The sequence below is a fragment of the Onychomys torridus genome, chromosome 5, assembly GCF_903995425.1.
Source record: "Onychomys torridus chromosome 5, mOncTor1.1, whole genome shotgun sequence".
NCBI classification, from domain to species: Eukaryota; Metazoa; Chordata; class Mammalia; order Rodentia; family Cricetidae; genus Onychomys; species Onychomys torridus.
Window position 1 is genome coordinate 129,398,078 of NC_050447.1, and position 24,757 is coordinate 129,422,834.

The 24,757-nt window shown below is 49.7% G+C and overlaps 1 protein-coding gene across 1 annotated transcript in view; it reads left to right on the plus strand.

The window, feature by feature from the left end:
- Positions 1–5,884: 5,884 nt before the first annotated feature.
- The window catches only part of Slc25a48 (solute carrier family 25 member 48), a 42,445-nt gene continuing 23,572 nt past the window's right edge, over positions 5,885–24,757 (plus strand). The window contains 4 exon segments of the mRNA XM_036188686.1: positions 5,885–6,140; positions 8,124–8,167; positions 14,514–14,585; positions 16,634–16,892. Of these exon segments, the coding sequence (XP_036044579.1) occupies positions 6,095–6,140; positions 8,124–8,167; positions 14,514–14,585; positions 16,634–16,892 (421 nt within the window). The 5' untranslated portion in view covers positions 5,885–6,094.

Here is a 24,757-nt window from a genome sequence, read left to right on the forward strand (position 1 = left end):
ATGGACATGCTGGGCGGAGATGTGAGTCTCCTAGGAGGAGGCTTCGAGTAGAGCAGAGGTTCTGTGCCCAGAAGTGAAGCCTGGGCACAAGTAAAGTAGAGGGATGGATGAGGGTGTGAATGGAGAAAGGCCCATGGAGGTCTCCAAGGACAGACAGGAGACAAAAGAGGGGAGAAGAAAGCCAGGCAAGAGGAGCTGCAGGCCCGTCATCAGAGCAGGCCAGCAGCTGTCTCAGGTGTAGATGGTGGGCACAGGTGTAGAGGGTGAGCTCAGGTGTAGATGGTGAGCTCAGGTGTAGATGGTGGGCACAGGTGTAGATGGTGAGCTCAGGTGTAGATGGGCACAGGTGTAGATGGTGGGCACAGGTGTAGATGGTGAGCACAGGTGTAGATGGTGGGCACAGGTGTAGAGGCTGGGCACAGGTGCAGAGGGTGAGCAGAGTGTAGATGGTGAGCTCAGGTGTAGATATGGGCACAGGTGTAGATGGTGGGCAGAGGTGTAGATGGTGGAAACAGGTATAGATGGAGGGCACAGGTGTAGATGGTGAGCACAGGTATAGGTGGTGGAAACAGGTGTAGATGGATGGCACAGGTGTAGATGGTGGGCACAGGTGTAGATGGTGGGCACAGGTGTAGATGGTGGTGAGCACAGGTGTAGATGGTGAGCTCAGGTGTAGATGGTGAGCTCAGTATAGATGGTGAGCACAGGTGTAGATGGTGGGCACAGGTGTAGATGGTGGGCACAGGTGTAGATGGTGGGCACAGGTGTAGATGGTGGGCACAGGTGTAGATGGTGGGCACAGGTGTAGATGGTGGGCACAGGTGTAGATGGTGGGCACAGGTGTAGATGGTGAGCTCAGATGTAGATGGTGGGCACAGGTGTAGATGGTGGGCACAGGTGTAGATGGTGGGCACAGGTGTAGATGGTGAGCTCAGATGTAGATGGTGGGCAAAGTATAGATGGTGGGGCACAGGTGTAGATGGGGGCACAGGTGTAGATGGTGGGCTCAGGTGTAGATGGTGAGGCTCAGATGTAGATGGTGGGGCACCAGGTGTAGAAATGGTGGGCACAGGTGTTAGATGGTGGGCACAGGTGTAGATGGTCCGGAGGTGTAGATGGTGGGCACAGGTGTAGATGGTGAGCTCAGATGTAGATGGTGGGCAAAGGTATAGATGGTGGGCACAGGTGTAGATGGTGGGCACAGGTGTAGACGGTGGGCACAGGTGTAGAAGGTGGGCACAGGTGTAGATGGTGGGCACAGGTGTAGATGGTGGGCTCAGGTGTAGATGGTGAGCTCAGATGTAGATGGTGGGCACAGGTGTAGATGGTGGGCACAGGTGTAGATGGTGGGCACAGGTGTAGATGGTGGGCACAGGTGTAGATGGTGAGCTCAGATGTAGATGGTGGGCAAAGGTATAGATGGTGGGCACAGGTAGAGACTGAGTCCTTGGCTGAGAAAAGTGTTAAAGAGCTGGAGCCATGGCTAAGTAGACTGAAGGTACCACCAGGATCCTCCAGGCTGTGGAGCCTTCCCTGACTTCTGGAAACAGCTCCTCCAGCGCTTTCCCAGTGCTGTCCACGTCATATCCCAGGCAAACAGTCTCTTCTTTAGCGGCTTTCTCAAAAGGAAAGGCTGGCATATACCAGTACCCAGGAGCTTCTGTTGTCCTTGAAGGAGACACAAGAAATGCATCCCATTATCCAAGAGCACCAGCGCCCACCCCATCCTACACATGCCCCTACCACATAGGCATGCTGCAAGGGCTCTGTGTGGAAGACCCGAGGGAGAATGGAATGGAATTTCTCTCTGAGAGGCTAACTCTGAACTCTGGTTACTTTATGAGCTGGTTGGTTACATCCTATCCCAGAAAACAGCACAGATTCAGCAGCAGCAGCAATGCTGCCCCCAAGAGGGAAATCCAGGGATGGGTGGTCCTACACCCCAGGGCTCAGGACTCTGAGGGCCTGCCTGCTCCATGCTGCCACTCCATGTAAGGTTCTCCGGACTCTTCTTGTGACATGCTTCAGGGTAGACACACAGCGTGCACTCGGGAATGTGAGGGCTTCTGGTCATCTCAGGCTCATTGGCAATCAAGCAGCAGTACCCTGGGCCAGGGAGGCCATCCTGTCTGCCAGTGGTGCTGCCTGCCAACTCAAGACCACCCTAATGGGGCTGACATGGGCCTGAGGAGCTGGCAGTCGGCCTGGAAGTGCTTAGGTGGTCCTCCGCCTAAGCCCTGGGAACTGGCTGGCTCCACACTGGATGCACTCCAACAGTAGACTCGCCAAAGGCCCGCTCTTCAGGGACCTTCCAGTTCCCAAATGGCCACAGGCCCAGGTCACAGGCATGGTAGAGCCCAGCTCTGCTAGTGCTGTATCCTCAAGGTTGAGTGGACGCCCATGTGCATATGATGTGAGCTCAGACACAGGCTGTGACTCTTCACCCCTCCATAGGGCTTTGCAAGACTCCCCCCACCCCTGCCAGCCTGTGCTTCCTGCTTCGTCCTACACTCTCCCCTCAGAGGGGTGGCGTTGGCTCTGGAATTAAAAATCCAAGTCTGAGCCCACCTCATGGAGGAAGAGGACAGGGCTACCGGAGGACATACCCACCACTGAGCCCCACTCCACAGGAGGCTCTGGAGAGGTGCCCGCCGCCAGACTCTTGCTTTGGCAGAAGGAAGCCTGACCAATTGCTCTTACACACTGACCCAAGAGTGCCAGTGGGACAAGGCAGGCTAAGCAGAGGGACCTTCTCCAGGCCGCGCTCACCACTCCCATCAGGCCTGAGTACTGTGGCTGGGACCCAGAGCTATGCTCCTGCTGGAAGCTAGCTGGACATTGGTGAGCACAAGGTCACCTTCCTTAGAGGCAGGGGGAGGTAGGACATTCCAAATGGAACAAAGGTGCCTCATGTGGCCAGCCTGGATGTCCCTGGACTGCAGTGGGCGGGGGGGGGGAGGGGGCTTGGCTGGATGTGTGGTCTGCCTACAGAGGAAGGTAGAGACGGCCACCCTTTACCTTTTGGCTAGGACAGTGTAGGCTGAATCAGCACCTGATGGAGATCCCCACCACACCATACCCCCAAAAGAGGGATTCTTTGGACTGCTAGGTGCTCTGAGCTCAGGGCTTTGAAAGGACATGGCTAGAGGAAGGGCCACAGTTGATTGGAATCACACTATTAAGTCAGCACAGGACAATACTAGCACCTGCCAAGTGCCATCTCAGGCTGGGGGCGGGTAGATGTGAGAGTAGAGGGGCAGAAGAAGAGGTGTTGAAGGGAGGTGTCAGAAAAGTCAGGTAGTATCTGTAGATTGCCCCTAGAATCATGCTACTACTTTGTACCTGTGGGATAATACCCTCAGCTCGATAGGATCTTGTTTGCTCGCTCTTTACCTCAGTTTCCACATCTGTGTCTGCAGATGTACATAGTGATGCGGAGTACCCATCAGGGCTCTACCTAAGAAATCAAAGCCCTTGTGTGCAATGTCAGAGTTGACCTGAGCTAGTCTCATTTGTTGGATGGACCAGAAGACTGAAACCATCTGGCAAGAGCTGACTTCTTCTTTCAGGACATCACATGGTTTGCTTTTAGGGCGTTTAGATTGGCTGAATGAAACTTTCCCAGGTGATCAAGGTTCAGTTGACTATAATGCTGGTCATTATACATATACATTTACATCATATACATATACTATACATATACATATATACATATACATATACACATTCACAGCTAGCATGTTTAAGATCCTGGGTTAACATCTCTAGTAACATCCACCATCACCCACCACGCTCACAAATATCCCTCATGGCACCACCTGGATTAGTGTTTGGTTGAATCACCCTGTCCTCCCTGTTCTGAAGGCTGGCCAGGGTGAGCTGAGCTCTCCAGGGCTGTGGTGTGATGTCCTATAAGACAGGCTCGCTTATATAGAAGGTTCTGTGGAGCTACTGATGGATCCATCAGAATGTGTGATTGTGGAGAAATGGAATATTGCGGACTGAAAGCCAACATTACCTTCTGTTCCTTTAGCTATCTTTTTATCATCCATGTCTGCATCTGACTAACACCTGGGCTATCAGTAAAGCATCTGGAATGAGTTGAGACCACTGGTGTCGCAGAATTTTAGAGGGTCTTATTAATAAAAACAAACCTGAGGCCAGTTATTGGGGTGAATGCTGGAAGATCAGAGACACAGAACAAGCCACAGCTACCTCACCTTGCCAGTTCCTTAGGTGATCCTGTTTCCTCAGACTGGATGTCTCTGAGCCCTCATCCAGAATGAATCTCACTCAGCTGAACTGTGCTGCTCCAAAACCTGAATGCTTAACCAGCCAAATGCTTAGCTAGCCAAAAGCTGCTAGTTTCTGGTCTTCACGCCTTATATAATCTTTCTACTCTCTACCATCACTCCCTGGGATTAAAGGTTGGATTTCTGGGATTAAAGGCATGTGTCACTATGCCTGGCTGTTTCTAATGTGGCCTTGAACTCAGAGATCCAGAGGGATTTCTGCCTCTGGAATGCTAGGATTAAAGGCATGTGCTACCACTGCCTATCCTCATGTTTAATTTTGTGGTCGTCCTGTTCTCTGACCCCATATAAGTTTATTTCGGGGAACACACAATATTTTGGGGAACACAATACCACCACACACTGGCTTCTCCCAACACGAAAGCCGAGGACACATCAGAGAGCATCTGAGCTGCAGTAGAGTTTCTGTTGCCCTGCTGCAGCCTGACTGCTGGAAACGTTTTCCAGTGTTCCCATCGTAGTGAGGAGGCTCTTTTGTCAATACAGGGGTGCCCATTCAGGCCAGACCTGTCCGAAGGAGGGGACTGTGTGCACACTTCAGAGGAGGCTGCAGGATTTTCCCTTCTGGGTAGGGCTTGCCTGGGCTTTTCCCTGTGGAAGCTAGTGTTGGGGGAATAATTCAGAATCTGTTTTCAGACCAGGATCTGGACATGTTCATGCCCTGCTTTGGCTTCTTTTCTGTAGGATTACCATGTCTGTGTGAGATGCATATACGTTTTATACTTTAAACACACAATGGCTTTCCTGGTGCGTGGAGTGGGGTCCACAGACTTGCTGAAAAGATTAATCAAGCGCTGGGGGAGGGGGCTTCAATTAAGTGCAGGATAACAGACTCATTCAGAGCTGGCTTGAAGCTGATTTCTGAATGAGGTACTCCCATACTTTATTCAATTACTCAGTGATAGATGGGACTCTCAACCCAGGGCATGCAGACAGTGTGTGACCTGGAGGAGGAGAGGCAGTCTCTTAACTCTAGAAGTAGCTTGGCAAATCATGTGTACTCTAGTGAAATGGTCCACGGCTTTCCATCAGCTGGTCAAATCATTAAGAATTTCTGGTTTGTAGATGCTGTTCAATTACAGTTTGTGTGCATGCATGCATGTGTGTGCATGTGTCTCTTTCCACTAGGCTGACTGTCAAGCCCCAGCAATCCTCTTGTCTCTGGGATCCCCGCCCCTGACCCTCAACTCTGACGCTCTAGGCACGATGCCAGGCATTTATGTGGGTCCTGGGAACCCAAATTCAGGCCCTCATGCTTATACAGCAAGTGCTCTTCCCCACTAACCCATCTCCCCAAACCTTCCAATTGGTTATTCCAGGGCTGTGTGCCCTTCCGCACCTGAGAGTCTTGCCGAGTGGGTCCTACTGCAGGCGGCAGCGTGTGGTGTTTGTGAAGCCTCCCTCCGTTCTCTTGAACAACTTTGCAAGTGTGTGCTAAACAGGTTTTGGCTCCTCTAGCTGCTGCTTTCGCCTGAAGACATGGAAGACCCCGAGGCTGTGTTGTTTGTAAGAGCTAGGGTGGTGGCTAGAAATACAAAGGGAATTCCCTTGGTAACTCGGACAGCCTCCCGGATCACGCCTCTTGAGTGCTGTGCCTTTAAGATCCTCTGGGGGCGGGTTGTCAGCCACCCGCCCTCATTCGCTGACTGCCCAAGCGCGGGTGGCTGGAACACTGAATTTGAGGAAGAACCTGCAGGGTGATCGAGTCGCCTGGCTTGTGGACAACAGCCATGCCCGACACACACTGAGCGGACGTTGCCCGGGCGCAAGTCGCATTGGCCATGGGCAACTTCCAGCTGGAAGACTTCGCGGCGGGCTGGATCGGAGGTGAGTGTGCTTGTGGGAGAGCCCCTACCCCCACCCCCCCCCACCCCCGCAGTACTGGGCAAGCTGCGCGGCGGCCCTGCGCCAGCTGTTTGCACCTGGTGTTCTCAGTGCGCTTTGCATTGAATCCTGGTTTCATCATCGAGCTTGGCTTGAGCAACGCCTGCAGCACCCCGCTTCCCTAACCTAGTTCGCTTGGCTGGTCCTGATGCCCCTACTAGCTTCTGAAGCCAAGCTCTTCAGATTCACAGTTATTTCCTCCAGCTTCTGATTTGCCTCAATGTCAGGTCCCAAGGAACTTGGATCCCATAATGATTAAACCGCTGGTCGGGGCAGACAACCAATGGAGCCACCCCAGTGTGTGCACACCCTTCAGTGACCCACAGCGCACCTAGGTTTGGGAACATTTCTCCAAGAAACTTGTGCTTGGGTTGGCACTTGGCTTGGCTCCTGATCCTGGTCTCAGGGTGGCCAAGAACCTGGACTTTAAGATCAGGTTGTTCTCAAGGGCGTTGCCCCTGGAGGGAGCGGAGCCGGTGGGGCAGGGAGTGGAGCGTTATGGTGCATTTGCCGGAGACAACTGAATGGAATCCCTCTGATCCGCCGCTGTCACCTATCAACCCTCACCTTCTGTAATGTTCTCCTCGACACCTCTTCTGTACTCTTTGGTCCCTGTGCTTAGGGGTCACTACATGCACCATCATTTTATGTAGCAAAGCAACACATGACTGGAATAGTTAACAAAACCGCATCTTAGAGTAAAGCCCAAGCCCACCCACTGCTAACTGTGTGCTGAGGTCCCTGTCAAGTACCTCAAGTTGTCTTCCTTAATGATACTGTGCGACAGAAGCTCACCACAGTGTCCCCCCAGTTTTCTGCAGCAATGGCACTGTTTTGCATTGTTATCAACAATGTACAAGAGTTCTCAGGGCTGGAGAGAGAGAGCTCACAAGAGTCTGCACTGCTTTTCCAGTGCAGTTCCAAGCATCCATATACTCAGAGCTATCCATCGATACGTGTGATTTCAGGGAATCCAACATCCTCTTTTAGCCTCTATGGTACTGTATGCATGTAGTGCACATACATGCATACACAAGTCCCAATTTCTTACCCAGGCCATCATGGGGCATGCCCTTAATCCTAGCCCTTGGGAGGCAGAGACAGAGGCAGGTGGATCTCTGTGAGTTCGAGGCTAGCCTGGGCTACAGAATGAGTTCCAGGACAGCCAAAGCTACACAGAGAAACAAACAAAGTCCAATTTCTTTGTATCTTTGTCAACATTTTTATCTTTTTTTTTTTTTTAAATTGCAGCCATCCTAGTGGATGTCAAGTTTCACTATTATTTTGATTTACATTTCTCTAGTGACCAATGATGTTGAGTATATACGTTCATGTAATGTTGACCATTGACATGTCTTCCTCAGAAATGTCAGTTATGGCCACTTAAACAATGTTTTAAGAGTTCTCTGTGTATTCTGGAATTGAGACCCTTAACAGATAGGTGATTTGTAAACAATGTCCATTTTTCAGCCGTCTGTCTTCACTTTCATGAGTGTATCTATATTGTGATGCCTAGTTCACCTATTGGTCTTCTTCCTTTGCTGTTTGTGCTTTCTTTATTGTGACTGCAAATGTTACAAAACCCGGGTTGTAAAATATTTTCCATATATTTGTATCTTTTAGAGTTTTAACCCTTTGGTCTGTCTTGGATAACTTTTTGTATGTGGTGTGAGGCAGGATCTAAATCCATTCTTCCACATGTGGATATACAGCTGCCCCTAAGCCATAATTCTCATTTTGGGGTACTTTAAAAAATGAGGCCCAGGTTTGAGTCGACTCTCCATCTTCCTCAGTAACTGGGCCAGGCCTGTGCACTGGAAGACCCCCTGACTGCCACGCTTCAGCTCTCTGATCTCCGTTAGGAGATGGCAGGGACAACCCAGGGGTCCAGAGTTTGGGTGACCAGTGTTGTTCTTTGACCTACAGGTGCAGCCAGTGTCATTGTTGGCTACCCTCTGGACACAGTCAAGGTATAGTCGCTGTGGTTTCATGACCTTCGGAAGGTACCTGGAGTGGGTCTGTCCCTGGGACCATGCCTCCCTCTGATCCCCGGGGACTCTCCAGCCAAGGGAAGGTCTTCTGTCCTAGGGGGGTGTGATGTCAGGAGGCTTGCTTCATTTTCATCACTGTCTCCTGTCTGCCTGCAGGATCTTCTGTGTTGGTGAGGGAGGAGCTAGGACTGATGACTGTCCTCCTCCAGGTACCTGGGCACTGATGACTGTCCTCCTCCAGGTACCTGGGCACTGATGACTGTCCTCCTCCCAGGTACCTGGGCACTGATGACTGTCCTCCTCCAGGTACCTGGGCACTGATGACTGTCCTCCTCCAGGTACCTGGGCACTGATGACTGTGCTCCTCCAGGTACCTGGGCACTGATGACTGTCCTCCTCCAGGTACCTGGGCACTGATGACTGTGCTCCTCCAGGTACCTGGGCACTGATGACTGTGCTCCTCCAGGTACCTGGGGACTGATGACTGTCCTCCTCCAGGTACCTGGGGACTGATGACTGTCCTCCTCCAAGTCTCGGGGAGCTGAACAATCAGAAAAGGTTTCAGATGTGAGATGGGGTCTGAGCTTGTGAGACTGGGTTTCCAGTCATTGGAAATATATGCCAGGCACAGGGAGCAGCATGGGAAGGAGTGTTGAGGTAGGGGCCATGCTTAGCAAAGGCCAGCAAGACAGCTTTGCTGATGCACTGAATCTGTGTTACAACTATGGACTCGAATGTAGGCAGGTCACCACTCAATCCTTAGGGTGCGTGGCTGTCAGGCTGGGGCTTTTGACTTAGGTTGGAATAATTTGAAAAGGCACATAGGGTATGAGGACTCTGCAGCCAGCAGAGCCATCCTGACATTCACAGGTACCCCTGAAGGAGTAGGGGAGCTTGTCTCAGGTCATATCATGAAAAACAGGAATGAAGGGTTGAGATGCCACAAAAGGACAGTCTGAGTCGCAGCCATCCCACGCCTGACCTGCATGCATAGTGAGCAGGACCCAGCCATGGTCCTGAAACATGGCCACCAATAGAGCTCCAGCCCTTCTAAGACTGCCTGGTCTGTGCACAGAGGAAGCTCTGAGGCCTGACTCAAATGTCTGCAATTTCTTTTCTCTCTGTCTTCCTCTGAATGTGCCAATGGCCTCTCCTGTGTCAGGGCCAGGCTTACTCTATACCTGCTGTAAACTTTCCAGGGTGGGCCTCAGCTGTTGTTCTTTGTCAGAGGATACTGGCTACTCCTGCCTCCCAACTTGCTCAGACTCACCAAATTCCTTCCCAGTCTACCCTACCACAGACCCCTCTGATAATCAACGCCAGTGGGATCAATTGGTTGGCAAAACTCAAACCAGAAATCATGAGCTGTGGAGCTGCACAGCTAAACCCTGATCTAAACTCTGATTCAGGCATCTCCTCCCTGCATAGCCTGTTATGCAGGGCTCAAGTTACTCTGCCTTACAGGGTGACTATGAGAAAGTTGTTCCTGATACCCAGTAGGCATTCTCAGCTGGGAGCTATAGCTTTAATATCACTAGTGTAAATTAATCTTCTCCCCAGTTACCACAACGTTTCAACCAAATTCAGAGAATGTGTTTAAAGGTTCCCAGTCTAAACAGTATACATTCATTTCTCTTTGGGATGATGTGGAGGCACTTCAGATGTCCTTCTCCCAAGTGGCTTCCCCATGGTCTGGCCATGGATGTGCTTACCAAATGTGCTTCTCTGTGTCACAGCAGGGAATATACCACTATTTCTCTAGTTAACCAGATAAAAGTGAACTCATAACAAATTACTGCTGAGTAGGATGTGAGACACTGACCTAGAAAAAGATGGCTGGGGTATTAGTTTCTTGGATTGCTGTAGTAAATTACCACAAATTGGCTGCCTTAACATAATAGAAATTGGTGCTGGAGAGATGGCTCAGTGTTTACGTGGGTGCTCTTCTAAAGGACATGGATTCAGTCACGAGTGCCCACATGAGGTGGTTCACAATCATCTGTTCAGGGGATCTGATATCCTCTTCTGGCCTCCACAGTAACTGCTCACACATGGTGCACAGATATACATGTAGGCAAAACACCCATACACATAAGAAAAAATAAATAAATCTTTTTTCAAGATCCAGAAATTGATTCTCTTGCAGTCAGGAAGCAGAAAGCAAAATCAAGGTGTTGACCCCTCTGGAGACCTCAAGGGGACTCTGCCCATGCGCCCCCTGCCTTGCGCTGTTGCTACAGTACCGATAATGGTTTCACCTCTCTAACAACCCTACCTCTGCCTTCACATGGCCTGTGTCTTGTCAAAGATGTGTCTCTTTCCTAGGACATGAACCACTGTATTCATGCCATTAGGGAAGTGAGTCTCCTTGTTCCCTGCATAGGCAAGCCTTCCCCACCCCAGCACACACCCTGGCAAAGCCTGGCCTTGTCCTCTTCTCATCCTATTCAGCATCTGGAAAAACCCTTCTTGTGAGAAGATCCAGGTGGTATCCAGCCGGAGACCCTCTTGCTGAAGCCCCAGTGTGGCAGCAGGCTCCTGTGGCTTGCCTCATATTTACCAGGGCACACATCCTCATGTTCTTGTCTCCTCCTTCTGCCTGGCATTTTCTCTAGAGTTCCTGCCAAATGAAAAGGCTCAGGAAAGCTCAAAATAGGAGTCCAGGCAGGGCCAGTGAGGCAGCTCAGTCAGCAAAGCACCGGCCTTGTAAGCACAAGGACCTGGGTTCAGTCTCCAGAACCCATGTGAAAATGCTGGGCACAGTGGCACACACTTTATGGTGGCACACACTTGGAACCCCAGCACTGAGAGGCAGAGACAGAATCCTTGAAGCTCACTGGCTACCCAGTCTAGTCTAGTTGGTGAGGTCTACGACGGTGAGAGACCTCATCTTAAAGGGAGAGGATGCTGTCCCTGAGGATAATATTCAGGGCTGTCCTCTGGCCTTCACACACACGTGTACCCCCATGTATCTGTGTACCCACAAACACAGTCAGAAGAGTCCAGTCTTAGCCACACCCTTGCCCTCTGTGGTGGCTTGGAGGAGAATGGCCCCAATAGGCTCATGTGTGAACACTTGGTTCTTCCTTAGAAATGTCTGAGAAGGATGAAGAAGTGTGGCCCCGCTGGAGAAGGTGTGCCACTGGGGAAAGCTTTGAGGTTTCAAAAGCTCCCAGTTCCAGTTAGACTCTCTGCCTCATTCTGTGGGTCAGATGGGCTCTCAGCCGCTGCTCCAGCACCAGGCCTGCCTGCCTGCCGCCATGCTGTCTGCCCTGGTGGAACTGTAAGCCCCCAAATTCAGTGTCTTCTTTTTAAGTAGCCTTGGTTTTCACTGTTTTGTCACAGTGACAGAAAGCTAACACACCCTCTCTTGGTGCTGAACTTTCCTCACTTTGCCAGTAATGGGCAGATAATACCTTCCTAGTGAATCTGTCATGAGGATTGTCCATGGAGGTGCTACAGACAGAGCAGGGAGCATCATTCCTGCCCGGACAACTTGCATGGGGTAGAAGAGGTAAACCAGGGGCCCAAGACTCAACCCTGGAGAACCCTGATCATCAATCAGGCCCTGGGTGAGCAGCCTCAGGGAAAGGCTCCTTCCCCTGCAGTGAGGAACTGGGATGGCTGATAGCTTGAGCTGTGTGACAATGACAATATGCTTGTGCTGCTTCAGGCAATGGTGGAAAATAAAGCCAGCAGTGTACTTCATCTGTAAGGTGTGGCACTTACAGGATGCAGCTCGGTAAGGGCTTCCAGGTGCCCATGTGCATGTGGTCTGCAGTTGGTATAACTAGGGCCAGCAGCCTTGGCTTGGCTGCTGACCTCAGCACCCAGCCAAGGGCTCAGCATGTCTGGTAGACCTCTGCTCATGGCTCTGAAGAGGCTCTGGGGTCCAGGCTTTGCTCTAGAGTTAAGCCCTTCTGGGCTTGAGTGCTTTAACTGTTCAGCCTCTGGGGGAACTTGTTCCTCCATGGTCTCTACCACTCTGTGACAGAGCTGGGGCCAAGGAGGGATAGTTTGGGACCTCACGCCAGCTTTAAGTGGGATATGGAGAGAGACCTACATCACCTCCATAGTCCCTATCATTCATCATCCTGGTTGAGAACACACTACCCCAAGTTTGATTTCTGTGGCTTTCAGCCCCCTACCGCTGCGAATTCCAGGGTGTCTCTCCCATTTAGCAGCCTAAGTTTACTTCAGTGCCACTCAGCCTTTCTTAACATTGGCTTATTTTTTTTTTATAACATTCAGCTAGCAGACATACTTCATTTTGAAATTATTATTTCTCAAAGCTTTGAGGTTTACTGTCTGCTTATACTCCAATTATTTTGCCATGCTTTTTAAAGAAAAAAAATATTTTATGTATTGAGTATTTCACAGTGTATTTTGACCATAGTTATTCTCCTCCCCCAACTCCTCCCAGATCCATCCCCTCCTTACTACCCACCCTACTCTGTGTTCACTCTAAATTTTTAGATTTTTTTATTTTATTTTATGTGTATAAGCATTTTGTCAGCGTGTGTATCTGTGTACAGTGAGTGCAGTGCCCTCAAAGGCCAGAAGAGGGCATCAGACCCCCCTAGAACTAGAGTCACAGGCAGTTGTGAGCTGCCATGTGGGTGCTGGGGACTGAATCCAGGTCCTCTTCTAGAGCAACCAGTGCTCTTACTGATGGGACATCTCTTGGGCCCCTCCTTCCGCCGCTAATCCATCCAGCTCAGTATATGTTGCTCAACTGCTCTTGGAGATTTTTTTTTTTCACTATATTTTTCCAACACTACTAAGCTATGTTAACCATGAAGTCTGAGATTTTGCTGTCTTTATTGCTGAATCTTCTGATGGTTGGAACAGCTTTATAATATTGACATTTAACAAATGGTGTCTGAGTAAGGCAATTCACCTCCCTAAATATAAACCTAACACTTATGAACAGCATGATAGCATTTCCCATCTATTATCTATGCTACATGTGTTTATTAATGTAGGTAGATGTCAGTCAAATTCTTGGTTATGTTATGGCTGCTCCTTAGAGAAAGGTGAGTGAGATAGGGTTGGGGGGGGGGGGCTCTGAACTTACAGTGTAACTTTTATTGACAATATATTCCCATATCAGTTGCACACTTAGAATTATTTTTAAAACGATACATGCTAGAAGATACCCTTGCTTATCATGGAAGGTTGAGGCTGCAGAAAGATGCCAGCTTAGAGCCTGTCACTGTGATGGCTTGCTCCTGAGGACTTTCACTCCTTGCTGCCTACTAGTTGCTGCAGGGGGTGGGACCATTCTGGACCCTCACAGCTCCCAAAAGATAGTACAGGATATAAGGACTAAGAAAGCATCTCAGGGAGACGTTCAGTATATGTATAAAGAAGGGACCCTCTGAGGCCAGGGCAGATGCTCTTCTGAACAGTCCTGTGGTCTCTGTGCCTGTTGCCTCCTGCCCCTGGTTATCCAGACTTCCTAGAGGATGTCATATGCCTTAGACATGTAACCTCTTAGGCCACTGCAGAGTTGTTATGTGCTAAAGCTGTTCTCAAGGCAAGGACAAGAGGAGAGAGAGATGGGTAGCCCTGTCCTGGTAGGGAATCTGTGTACTAAGCTTATGTGTGTCATAATCTAATGTGAACCCTGCATAGTCTATGGAAGCTCAGACCCAACAGAAGAGGGATGGGAGGGAATTCCAGAGGACCAGCAAGAGCGGAGGTTGGAAGCAGGAAATGTATATGTGGTTGGCATGGAAAGGAGGATGCCATTGGAGGAAATGGTGTGGAGGATAACAGGCACATCAATCCCCACCCTCAAAGTGCCTGGGCATAGGTAGCATTTGATAGCGGGTCCTGGAGACTTATAAACAGAGTGACATGATTGCAGTGATTTTTGAGAAACATCAGCCTGGCTGTGGTGTAGAGAAGGGCTGGAGGTGATTAGGACACCCTAGGGCCAAGGCCTTGTCCAGGTGAGAAAGGGACATAGACTAGAAAGACGGAAAAATGGGCAGGTGTCCCCAAAGACATCTAGAACGGTGGAGTGATGGACATCAGAGGTTGGACAGAGCCACAGTTTGGCTTTTCGTACTTGAGGCGAGCCTCCTAAATTCAGCAACCATCATCATTACACACCTAATGGATCTGGACTATTCTCTGATGCAAAGCAGCCTTCTACTGTGTGGAACTGGGATATCAGAGCAAGTGTCCCTGAAGATCTTGTGGCACCAAGCTGGCCAGGACTGAGGCTGGCCCTCCTCCCCGGCTGGGTCACTTTGGGCATCTTCGTGGGCTTGTAACCTGTCTCAGAGTGTGTCTCTGCCCTTGTCTCTCTCCACAGACTCGCCTGCAGGCTGGTGTTGGCTATGGGAACACATTCAACTGTATCCGCACGGTGTACAAGAGGGAGAGTGTGAGTACCCTGGGGTGGGTGGAGGGTGCCTGCCAGGCTCTCCCATGGCCTGGGGCCTGGGCCACACTCCTACACCAGCACAGCAGGCATGAGGCAGCTCGTTCCTGCTTATCACCTAGTTTCTCCTTTTGCACCACACGGCATCGCTGGGGAGAAACTGGTGTTGTATGGACTCTCTAGAGAAGCTCTGAGGGCTTAGAACCACAGTATGGAAAGGCCCACTGTTAGTTTCCTGAAGCAAGGATTGCTGGGTAAGCTGAGTCACAGCAGACTTCCCTTTATCTGGGTGTGGAACCTTCCCCATGTGACCAGGCACTGATTTTCAAATAGGAAACGGAATGATATATATATATTATAACACCAGCTCCCTTTTAAGAATTAGTGGGTTACTTTCTAAGACTACTCATTGGGAATCTAAAATAAAAAATAAATAAATTGAGGATGAAATGACCTAATTTAAAGAAACCATCAAAGGCAGTTCTGCACTTTCCTCTGAGTCCTGGGAATGTGCCCAGTTGTGACTGTTGGTGCCACAGGCCCCATCCTAAGCAAGGCCCTACAGTTGTGTGGCCTCCTGCCAGTACCGAGCTTGTCGGCAGACAAGTTCTTCTTGATGGCTAGAGTTGCTTCCATTCTCTCAATTGGCTGCTCTGAAGTCAGGGTGTGTACTGCCAACCTCACACTTGGCATTCCCAGGTGGTGGGTGTGACTCCCAGGTCTCCTTTTCTGGCTCACATCCCCCTCAGTACTTGTCAGCCTGTGTCCCACTGCCAGGACTCTGCAGGGACTTCATGTGGCTCCTCTGAGGCAGTGTAGCTCAGCATCCCAAGTTATGGAGGAAGAGCCTGAAACAAGACTTGTGTGTGTGTGTGTGTGTGTGTGTGTGTGTGTGTGTGTGTGCGTGCATGTGGGGTGTCCTGCCCTGTCAGGAGCACCAGTTTGTGGCATACTTTTGCACTTTTTCAGTGTGTGAAGTGGTCTCCTAGGACGTTCTCATCTTTGGCACATGTGTACTGTTTCAATTCTTCCAACAGCTGTGGAACTTTCCAGTTTTCCTTGGAGCAGCTGTGGTCTTATCAAGAACACAGTTATATAGGAGACCCTGACCTCATCAGGAAGCATTATTTCTCAGCCTCTCCCTCCTCACTCTACCCTCTTCTCTCTCTCTCTCTCTCTCTGTGTGTGTGTGTGTATGTGCACATGCATACACGTGTGTGTGCATACACGTTTGTGTGTGTGTGTATTTATATGTGTCTGTGTGTGGAGGGGGTCCCATTCTGAGGTGCTGTCACCTACAGGCTGTTCCTGGCACTGTTGGGAGATCCCTTAGTTAGCCCCTTACCACAGACTTAGTGAGTTATGTACTATATTGCCTGTCAGTTTGTCTGTACCCTCCACCCCATCCTCATCTGCTCTACCCCCGGAGAACTTAGCAGGATGAAGACTGTTTTCTTATTGGTGTCCCCAAAGGCTTGACACACAGAAAGTAATGAGAGAGAGAGAGAGAGAGGGAGAGAGAGAGAGAGAGAGAGAGAGAGAGAGAGAGAGAGAGAGAGAGAGAGAGAGAGAATGCTTTGTTTGAGAGGCAAGTGAGAAAGTGTGTTGGTACTTGGTCATACCCACTACTCCTTAGGGCTTCTCAGATGTTCTGCAGCATAGCCTGATTTTCTCCAGCTCCAGAAACTGCCATTTGGGATACACACACACACACACACACACACACACACACACACACACACACACACACCATCTTAGCATCATGTATGATGCCAAGGCTGCATAGTGCAGAAGGCTTCTCTTTAGGGCTAGAATGACTGCCTGGGTTGTGTATGGCCCTCCTCTGTCTTTTCTGTGCCATCTAGACCCTTTTTGGAGCTCTTCTCTGAGACAGTGGATTATTGACTCTGGATGTCTCCAGCATGCATTACCCAAAGCTCCCAGGAGGGAGGCCCAGAGCATCAGGGGAGTCCCATACCTAGTATGCAGACAGAGCCCCTGGGGGAGTGGTTTGGCCTCACACTTCCTCCCACTGGATCCCCTTGCCACAGGTGTTTGGCTTCTTCAAGGGCATGTCCTTCCCTCTGGCCAGCATTGCTGTCTACAACTCGGTGGTGTTCGGGGTCTTCAGTAACACCGAACGGTTCCTCAGCCAGCATCGCTATGGGGAGCCCGAGGCTGGCCCTGGCCGAAGTCTGTCTGACCTACTCCTGGCTAGCATGGTGGCTGGTATGGTCTCTGTTGGGCTGGGTGGTCCCGTGGACCTCATCAAGATCCGACTGCAGATGCAAACACAGCCGTTTCGGGAAGGTAAGAGGTCAATGGAGGGAAATTTGGTGCTGAGGACCTGTGACCTTTTCCCAGTTGGCTGGATCTGGGGTACTACTGTTCATGTTAGTGTGCAAGGCTACCTCCACCCTGTTCACCCCAGGTACTCTATCTTTCATTTTCTCTTCCTGAGAGTTTTCCATGCTGCTCTTTAAAGTGGCTTTGGCAGAGGAGGAAGGGAAGGAGGGGCACATGCTGCATGTCAGCCTTGGTGGAAAGAGGAGGGGAAACATGATGCATGTCAGCCTTGGTGAAAAGAGAAGGGAGAACATGTCAGCCTTGGTGCAAAGAGGAGGGGGAGTATGCTGCATGTCAGCCTTGGTGCAAAGGAGGAGCAGGCACATGTCAGCCTTGGTGCAAAGAGGAGGGGGCACACACTGCGTGTCAGCCTTGGTGGAGTTGGGTGCTGGAGGAGGAATATTTCAGTGCCTCACAGTTTTGTTCTTGGTTCTTTCACTGAATTTTTACCATTCTCCAGATGGGGTGTTGCCCTCTCCCTGCCTCAGATTCCATTTCTGTAGAATCTTGATCCCTGATCTTTCCTGTCCTATTATGTATATGATAAGCGCCTTTTTGCTGGTAGCCTTCAAAATGTTTGCTATGTGACTGCGCTGCTCACTGAGGCTGGGGTTCAGCTGTGTGACATAATGGGAGACCCACAAGCTTACTCAGGAGCACCCTGGCCCAGGTTCACAGCTCCCTGTCCAGGTAGTGTCTAGTGGAGGTCCCAAGTCCTCTGAGTGTGAGGCTGATACTCCCCATTAGGCAGAGGGAAGGTCCTGTTGCCCAGCTGCTGTGAGGATGCGTCTCTCTCCAATACATAAAGTCAGCGTCAGGATAGAAGAGACGCAGGACCACAATAGAGCCACTAGGGAGGTATGAGGCAGGCCCATCCCGTCCCATCCCAGGGGTAAAAGCAAGGGTATGCAGAACGACATTTCATGAGTAGGTACCCTGCCCTGTCTGATTCAGAAAAGCTCTCTAGTCTGAAATTACAGGGACTCTCCTCACTGGGTCCAGATGGTGGAAGATATTCAATGAATACACACATTCCCCAGCCTTATTTACTTATCTACCTATTTATTTTTGAGAGAAGATCTCACTGAGTTATCCAAGGCCTGGAACTTGTAATCCTCCTGCTTCAGCTGCCTAAGCAGCTGGTATTACAGGTCTGAGACACCAGGCCCAGAAGTGGGTGAAGTTTCTTGGTAGGATTTGATGCCATCCTGTCTTAACTTCTCCTACCTACATCTGTCCTATGGAGGGCACTGGTGGGATAAGGTCTGAGCCATGGGGGTCTGAAGGCCTGGTTGGAAGTGTCTAGAGAGGAAGAAGGTGGGATTTGGCTGGGGCAATGGATGGATCCCAAAGGGCCTCAAAACTGGGTGATGAGCTATGTAAGGTAGACATGAGTACTGTCTGTGGACCTATTGCATAGTGCACTCAGGGCTCTATGCTGAGGACCCTGAAACAAGACTCCATTCACCTTATCTCCAGATGCATCCATCTAAGAGCTAGACAGAAATTGGATGGATTATGGGGAGAATATAGGCTCTCAGCTAGGCTAGATCTGGGAGGGCTTAGAGCAGAGTTGAGAGCAGGGTATACAAATTGTTAATCAGAGTGAGAGCCTCCAGGCAGCGCCAGGGTATGCAAAAAAATCCACAGATGTGGCAAGAGCTAGAATTTTTCTATCTGAGGGGAAATAAGGAAACACATGCTGTCTGATGGTGACTTTCTCTTTTACTTCATCTTGAAAAATTCTCTTTCTGAAAATCTCTCGTCTCTACACAGCTACATTCTTTAGACTCAGCTATATATATCCCTTTTTACGTACATACATCTCTCTCCTGCACAGCCATCATCTCTCCCCATAGTCACATCTATTTTCACAGTTACATTTTCCACACATTCTCCACACAGCTACATATTTCTTTTGCACAGTTATATTTCTTTTCTATACAGCTCCATTTTCCTTGTCTCCACACAGTTACAAATCTCCACACAGCCACAGCCATACACCTCATTTATATAGCTCTTTCACCACACACCACATCTCTTCCTTCACATACATCTCCCCTACATGCACGTTTCTTTTCTATACCTCTCTACCCACTCAGCTACATCTCCTCACACTTCCCTCTCAGTTCTCTTCTGCACATTCAGCTCCATCCCTCTTTCAGCACACTCACACTCTCACACTATTGAGTCACGTATACATGGTCTGACCCATTCTTACAACACATGATAAGTCACACAAAAGTTTCTCTGGCTAGAGACGTCACACTGACGGGCTAGTGAGTAACACTTGGCTGTACACATAGCCTGGGTGGTCAGGGTTCCCAGACAGAAAGTGATATTGAAACCAAGGACCAAGGCAGTAAACAATTAGTTGGCTGAACCTAGTCTTGTATCATAAACCGAGGTTGAGAGTACGTGTAGAGAGTCTATTACTGCAGGGGGTTTATCTCCTAATGCTGTCCACCTGACTTTGGTTCAACAGACACTTGGGAATTTGTCCTTGAGCAAATTGTTTCCAGAAGCAACTTAGTCTATTTTGGATTTGCTCCGAGATCTTAGCAAAAATGTGTAAAAGACTGTCTTTGTAGCTGAGTAGTTTCCTATGTCCATCTGAATAATGAAAAACATCCTAGTATTATTTCTATTCATCAGGATTATACAGCTTAAGCAGAAATCATCTTCCTGACCATCCACAGCTCTATATGTGTGCCCAGTAGATGGAGTGTATTCATGAGATAAACACATAAGCAGAGGGAAGAAATGTAATGGCACATGAGAGAAATTACAGACAAAAGCAACCAGTCCAGAGTCTGTGGTTCTGTAAGCCTTGCTTGACGGGATTTCTCCATCAGAGGGTTACTCCTCTGGTGGGTCGACACCTGAATTATTAATTGTCATCTGTTGTATATTTCTACAGTCTCCAGTAAAGCCATTGCTACCAGCAGCTCTGAGTGGCCCAGCTTGAAGGACAGAACCATATACCAGTTAAAAATATTGGAGAGGGCCACCCAGTCCTGCTTCACCTCGAGTGTGAGAGCCTGTGATATGGCCCACCTGGGTCAGGACCCTTTGGATCTACCCATCTAGGAAGTTCAGATCTTTCTAGCATACCACTTTCTAGGTAATCCCTTTGACCAGTAGGAACAGAGACCATGAATTCCCAACCCCAGGTGAGGTAATACAGGATGGCTAGGCTTCCCTGACCCCACGCCTGTATGAGCACCCAGCTCTGGCCTCATGCAGCAGTTCATCTGTGGTTCTGGGGGAAACCTGCTATCTTAAATTCCTTGAGGCAGAACAGAAGAGGAATGTGTGTGTGTGTCTGTCCTTCTGAGCATGCAAGAGACAAGTCCTCTAGGAGCCCAGGGAGGCCTCTGTGTCTGGAGGGCTGACAAAGTTCTAGTCCTCAAAGTCTATGTTTAGGTGTTAGATGATAGCAAAGACAAAAACAGCTTACCTGAGTGAGTGGAGGGAGGGTTCACGCTAGATTGGAGGGATCACCTCAGCAGCACCCACAAGTCCACTGAATTGGGCTCATATGGGTCACAGCCATGGGAGCCACATAGCATGGAGTTCTGTAGTACATTAGACTCAGTGGCGGGCTTCCTGCTTGTCTGATCTTCGGGACAGCCTGATTTCTGGGTGCCTGTCAAGGGGTCTTTGCCCTAGCTGGAGGTACAGCAGAGATTCTAGCACAGGTCTCACTCTGGGCCTGTGGGTGTGCTTCTGGCTTAGAGAAGGAAGGTTATAGTGACTTTGTAACTCTTGGCCACCTAGGACTTTGAACAAAATCTTCATGTACAAAGCTTCAGATTTCGGGGAGAGCTGGGCTAGGGATATGTCTCCAAAATACTGCTTAAGATGGGCCCAGTTCCAAGTTCCTGGACTCTGAGAGGTGGCTCTGAGTGACATGAGTCAGGGTGTTCACATGGGCACCCCCTCTTTGCCTTTCATCATAGCTACTTGGGACAAGGCCTTGGGTAACCACAGACGTCAGAGGAACTCTGAAGAAGGGTTGTGGCAGGAAGAGTGTCACCAGATAGGAAACTCTCTAGAAAATGAGGAAGGATGTGGTTTTCATTAACTTGCTTCTTAGGAACTCTCTAGGCTAGAAAGAGAAATTGCAGGCAATTAAGACCAAGGAGGTAACACGGGTGAGCAGAGGTCCTAGGATGTGCGTCCTCTCCCGTTTTGTTGAGACACAGCCTGACTTTCCTGTTTCAGTTTTCCTGTTTGATTGACACATGAACTTGGGACACGTCTCGCTGCATGCCTCCTTCTGCTGTTGAAAAACCACAACCAGGCAAAAGGGGCAGCACCAATATCTGGAAGTGGCAGGAGCAGTGGGGGCTGTGGTGACCTGCGTGGTGTCCTTCCGAGGGGACAGCCGTGACACTGTTTCCACGTGGCTGCTAGCCTGTGGCCTGAAGTGTTTGGAGCCTCTGATTCTTTTAGGACCAGACAGAAAGCTAGACTTTACTGTAAGATATCACAGTTGAAAAGCATCAGGTACTTCAATTATAAGTGAACTCAGCAAGCCCCCACCATGGCCTGATGCATACGTGGCCAGGGGAAACTGAAAACACAGTCTCAGCTGCAGGTCTGGCTCTCATGAGTAATGGCTTTGCTGACCTGAGCATTCACATGAAGTGTGGGCACCACTTGTGAGAGCTCCCTTGGTTTGTAGTTTTAATTCAAAATTGCCAGTTTACTTCCAGAGTAACGATCACATGACATGAGAGGTGGCCTGACATTCTGAAGCCAATTGCCAGATGATTGTGTTCTCTACTTTCGGGATTGTGACAGATTTGGAGGTTGCAGTGAGGTGGCCCAGCTCATCTCTTTGGGAGAACCGGTAACTTCCTCCTGAATGTGTATTTGCAGTGCCCCATGGCTGAGAGCTGACAGAACACTGAACATGCCCTGCTACCCTGTACAACCTACCAGCAGACACACTGCTGACTCACTGAGGTGCTTTCTTTTACTAATCTTAGGTTAAGGATTCTAAGAGAAGTCTTTCAGAGCAGACACAATTGTATATCCTCTGGTTCTCCCTATAGATGCAGACACATTTTCTATGTCATTCAAATAGCATATACATTTATTTAAAATCAGTGTGATACTTAAGGTAGATGTGTACTGTTCCCTCAAACATACACACATGTGCACACATACATGTGCATGCACATGCATGCACACAGACAGGGCCAACTTTCTATAGTAAGAATTCCATCTTGGAGTTAGACTACGGTAACTGAGAACATTAGGATGAGTCACCTGGGGTCACCAAACCTCAGGTGTGTCACTTCACAGCTAGGGCAGAATGGATGTCCATGAAGCTTTTAGCACAGTGTCTGGCATGTTGAAATTGTGAAATAATTATCACCTGTGTGGCTGGTAACTATGCTATTTAGAAATCTCCCCGCTGGTGATCATTTAGCCTGTTAGCAGTCTGTCTTCACCCCCACGCAGTGAAGTTATTAGCCAACTTGTTCATAAAGCAGTGCCTCATTAGGATTATTTCCCTCAGCGCATGGGCTCTTGGGTCCATGAGTGGGCCCGAGGGTGTGGCCATTTTTAAGATTCTTGGTACACATTGTGAAATTGTTATGCAGCCAGGCCTTGCCATTTGCATTGGCAGCTGCTGAAGTTGAAAGGGAATTCCCTGCCAGTCAGCACCCAGGGCCATTGCATGTCACAGCATTTAACCCATCACCAAACTTCCAGATCACCACAGCTAGTCTCCTGGGACTCCTGCCCATTGGTCAGCATTGGTAAGCTTGGGTTCTTTCAGATGTGTCCCTCACAGTGAAGAAGCATGCTTTCCCTTCAGCATTATTACTGGCATGAATGAGTTGACCTGGGTGCCCTGTTGGGTCTGACAAGAAATGGAGTTCATTTCCTAGGTGTTGAGGCCAGCAATTTTCCTGTTGTTCCGTCCATTTGTATCTTAGAGGCAGATGGCCAGAGATGCTCTCCTCTACCTGGAAGCTCTTGGGTGTGTTCATCCACTAAAACACTGAAGTGCAGCTTCCAAGGCCTATGTGTAGCAGAAGGAGGTTGACAGACCTGAGGTGACTCAGCTTTGGCCGTGATCTCAGTCATTTCCAGGCCCAGCTAGAGCCAAGTGTGCTATGTTCTGCCTGTTGGCGTTTGCTCTGGGACTCAGTCCATCCTTCACAATCACTTCCTGAGCCTCTCTGAGTGACTTAGAGGAGGTAAAGCAGAGCTGTGGGATGCATAGCCCCCTGCCTTCAGGAACCTCCGGTCTTGGGGAAGTCACACATACATGTGTCAAGGGCCCTTTATGGATCCCTGGACTCTGGCTTTGTGGATCAGGAAGGCACTGAGGCAGCAGCCATGAGCTCTCTGGGCACTGAGTAGAATTCAAAGATAAATTCTGGAGTGGGGGTGTTTTTCATATTGAGGGAGTAATGCAGAGCAATGGTCAATGGCAGGAAGTAGTATGTGGTGGCAGGGTGCAGAACCTGGGAGGGCGGGAACTTGGGGACATAAGGGATGAGTTGGGAAGAGCTTGGATTTCTTAGCAGAGGATGGGTGAGAGTCTAGCCCACAGGGAAGCTGTTTGGACCCTAGGATGAGCCCACCAGCGTTGTGTCATAGGAAGAGAGATCTGGCCTTTGGAGGGAGCACAGGGTGATCGGAATGGAAGGATGGGTGGGATGAGGTGGTGGCTGCTGCCCTAGCCCAGGGTCACAGACTTGGGGACAGAGAGGAATGACAGGAGTGACAGATCAGATGCCTTGATGATGCAGAACCGACAGGCCAAGTTAGAGGAGAGAAACGTGTCATAATTGACCCAGAGTTTTAAAGTTGGGTGATGGGCCATGAGGGCCGTGGAGGCTTCCCCACAGAAGGCAGCAGTGAGCAAGGGTGAGGACAGTGGTTGGTGTGCAGAAGTGGTCAGTGGCTACTGTCCATGCTCCCGCTCTGGGTAAGTGTGGCTGGGTTGTGTTGTAGGGGGTATGTGTGAGAGCGGCTGGCAGTGTCAGGTTGGAGAGGTGGGGGGCAGGAAGCATGAAATGACAGCTGGACTTCTGGCATTGGAGGCAGGAGCGTAGGTTGTGTGACTCAGTTTGTTCCCCCGCCTGTTCGAGGTGACACAGGTAATTAGCTCAGCTGTGCTACTCTATGACATCTAGGAGCAGAATCCTGAGACACAGGGGTCACTGAAGTGTGGTGGTAGGGGTATTGTTGAGGGAATTAATATTTGGGGAAGATATGGTATAGAGAAGGGAAAGGCTTTCCTCAAATTGGGAGGGAAGGAGGAAATACAGAGGGATTTTTGAGGGTGAGTGGAAGGTCACAGAGGAAGTGCTGGACTTGGTGCCACCATAGGGATGACACTCTAGCTGGAGCAGGGGGGCAGAATATCGCTAGGGTTGGAGGACATGGCCCTGCTTTTGAGCTTGCCAATAGCAGATGAGTCGTGCTGGATGGTGAGTGGAAGAGAAGGCCAGCTGAGGGCTGGAACTAGGCCAGTGGTCCTCAACCTGTGATTCATAACAGTAGCAAAATTATAATTATGAAGTAGTAATGAAATAATTTTATGATTGGGAGTTTCCACAACATGAGGGACTGTATTAAAGGGCTGCTGTATTAGGAAGGTTGAGAACCATTGCTGTAGGCAGTGTGGGCCTTTTACAACCCAAAGCCATCAAAACCAAGATCTTCATGGTAACAAAGATAGGAAGAGACCCATTTGCTTGCTTCACCGGGTCCTCAGAGGTCCCCAGGGACAGACATGACTGCTGCTCCTGTGGTCCTGGGCACACTAGTTTCTCTTTCTCAGCATGGCTGGATTG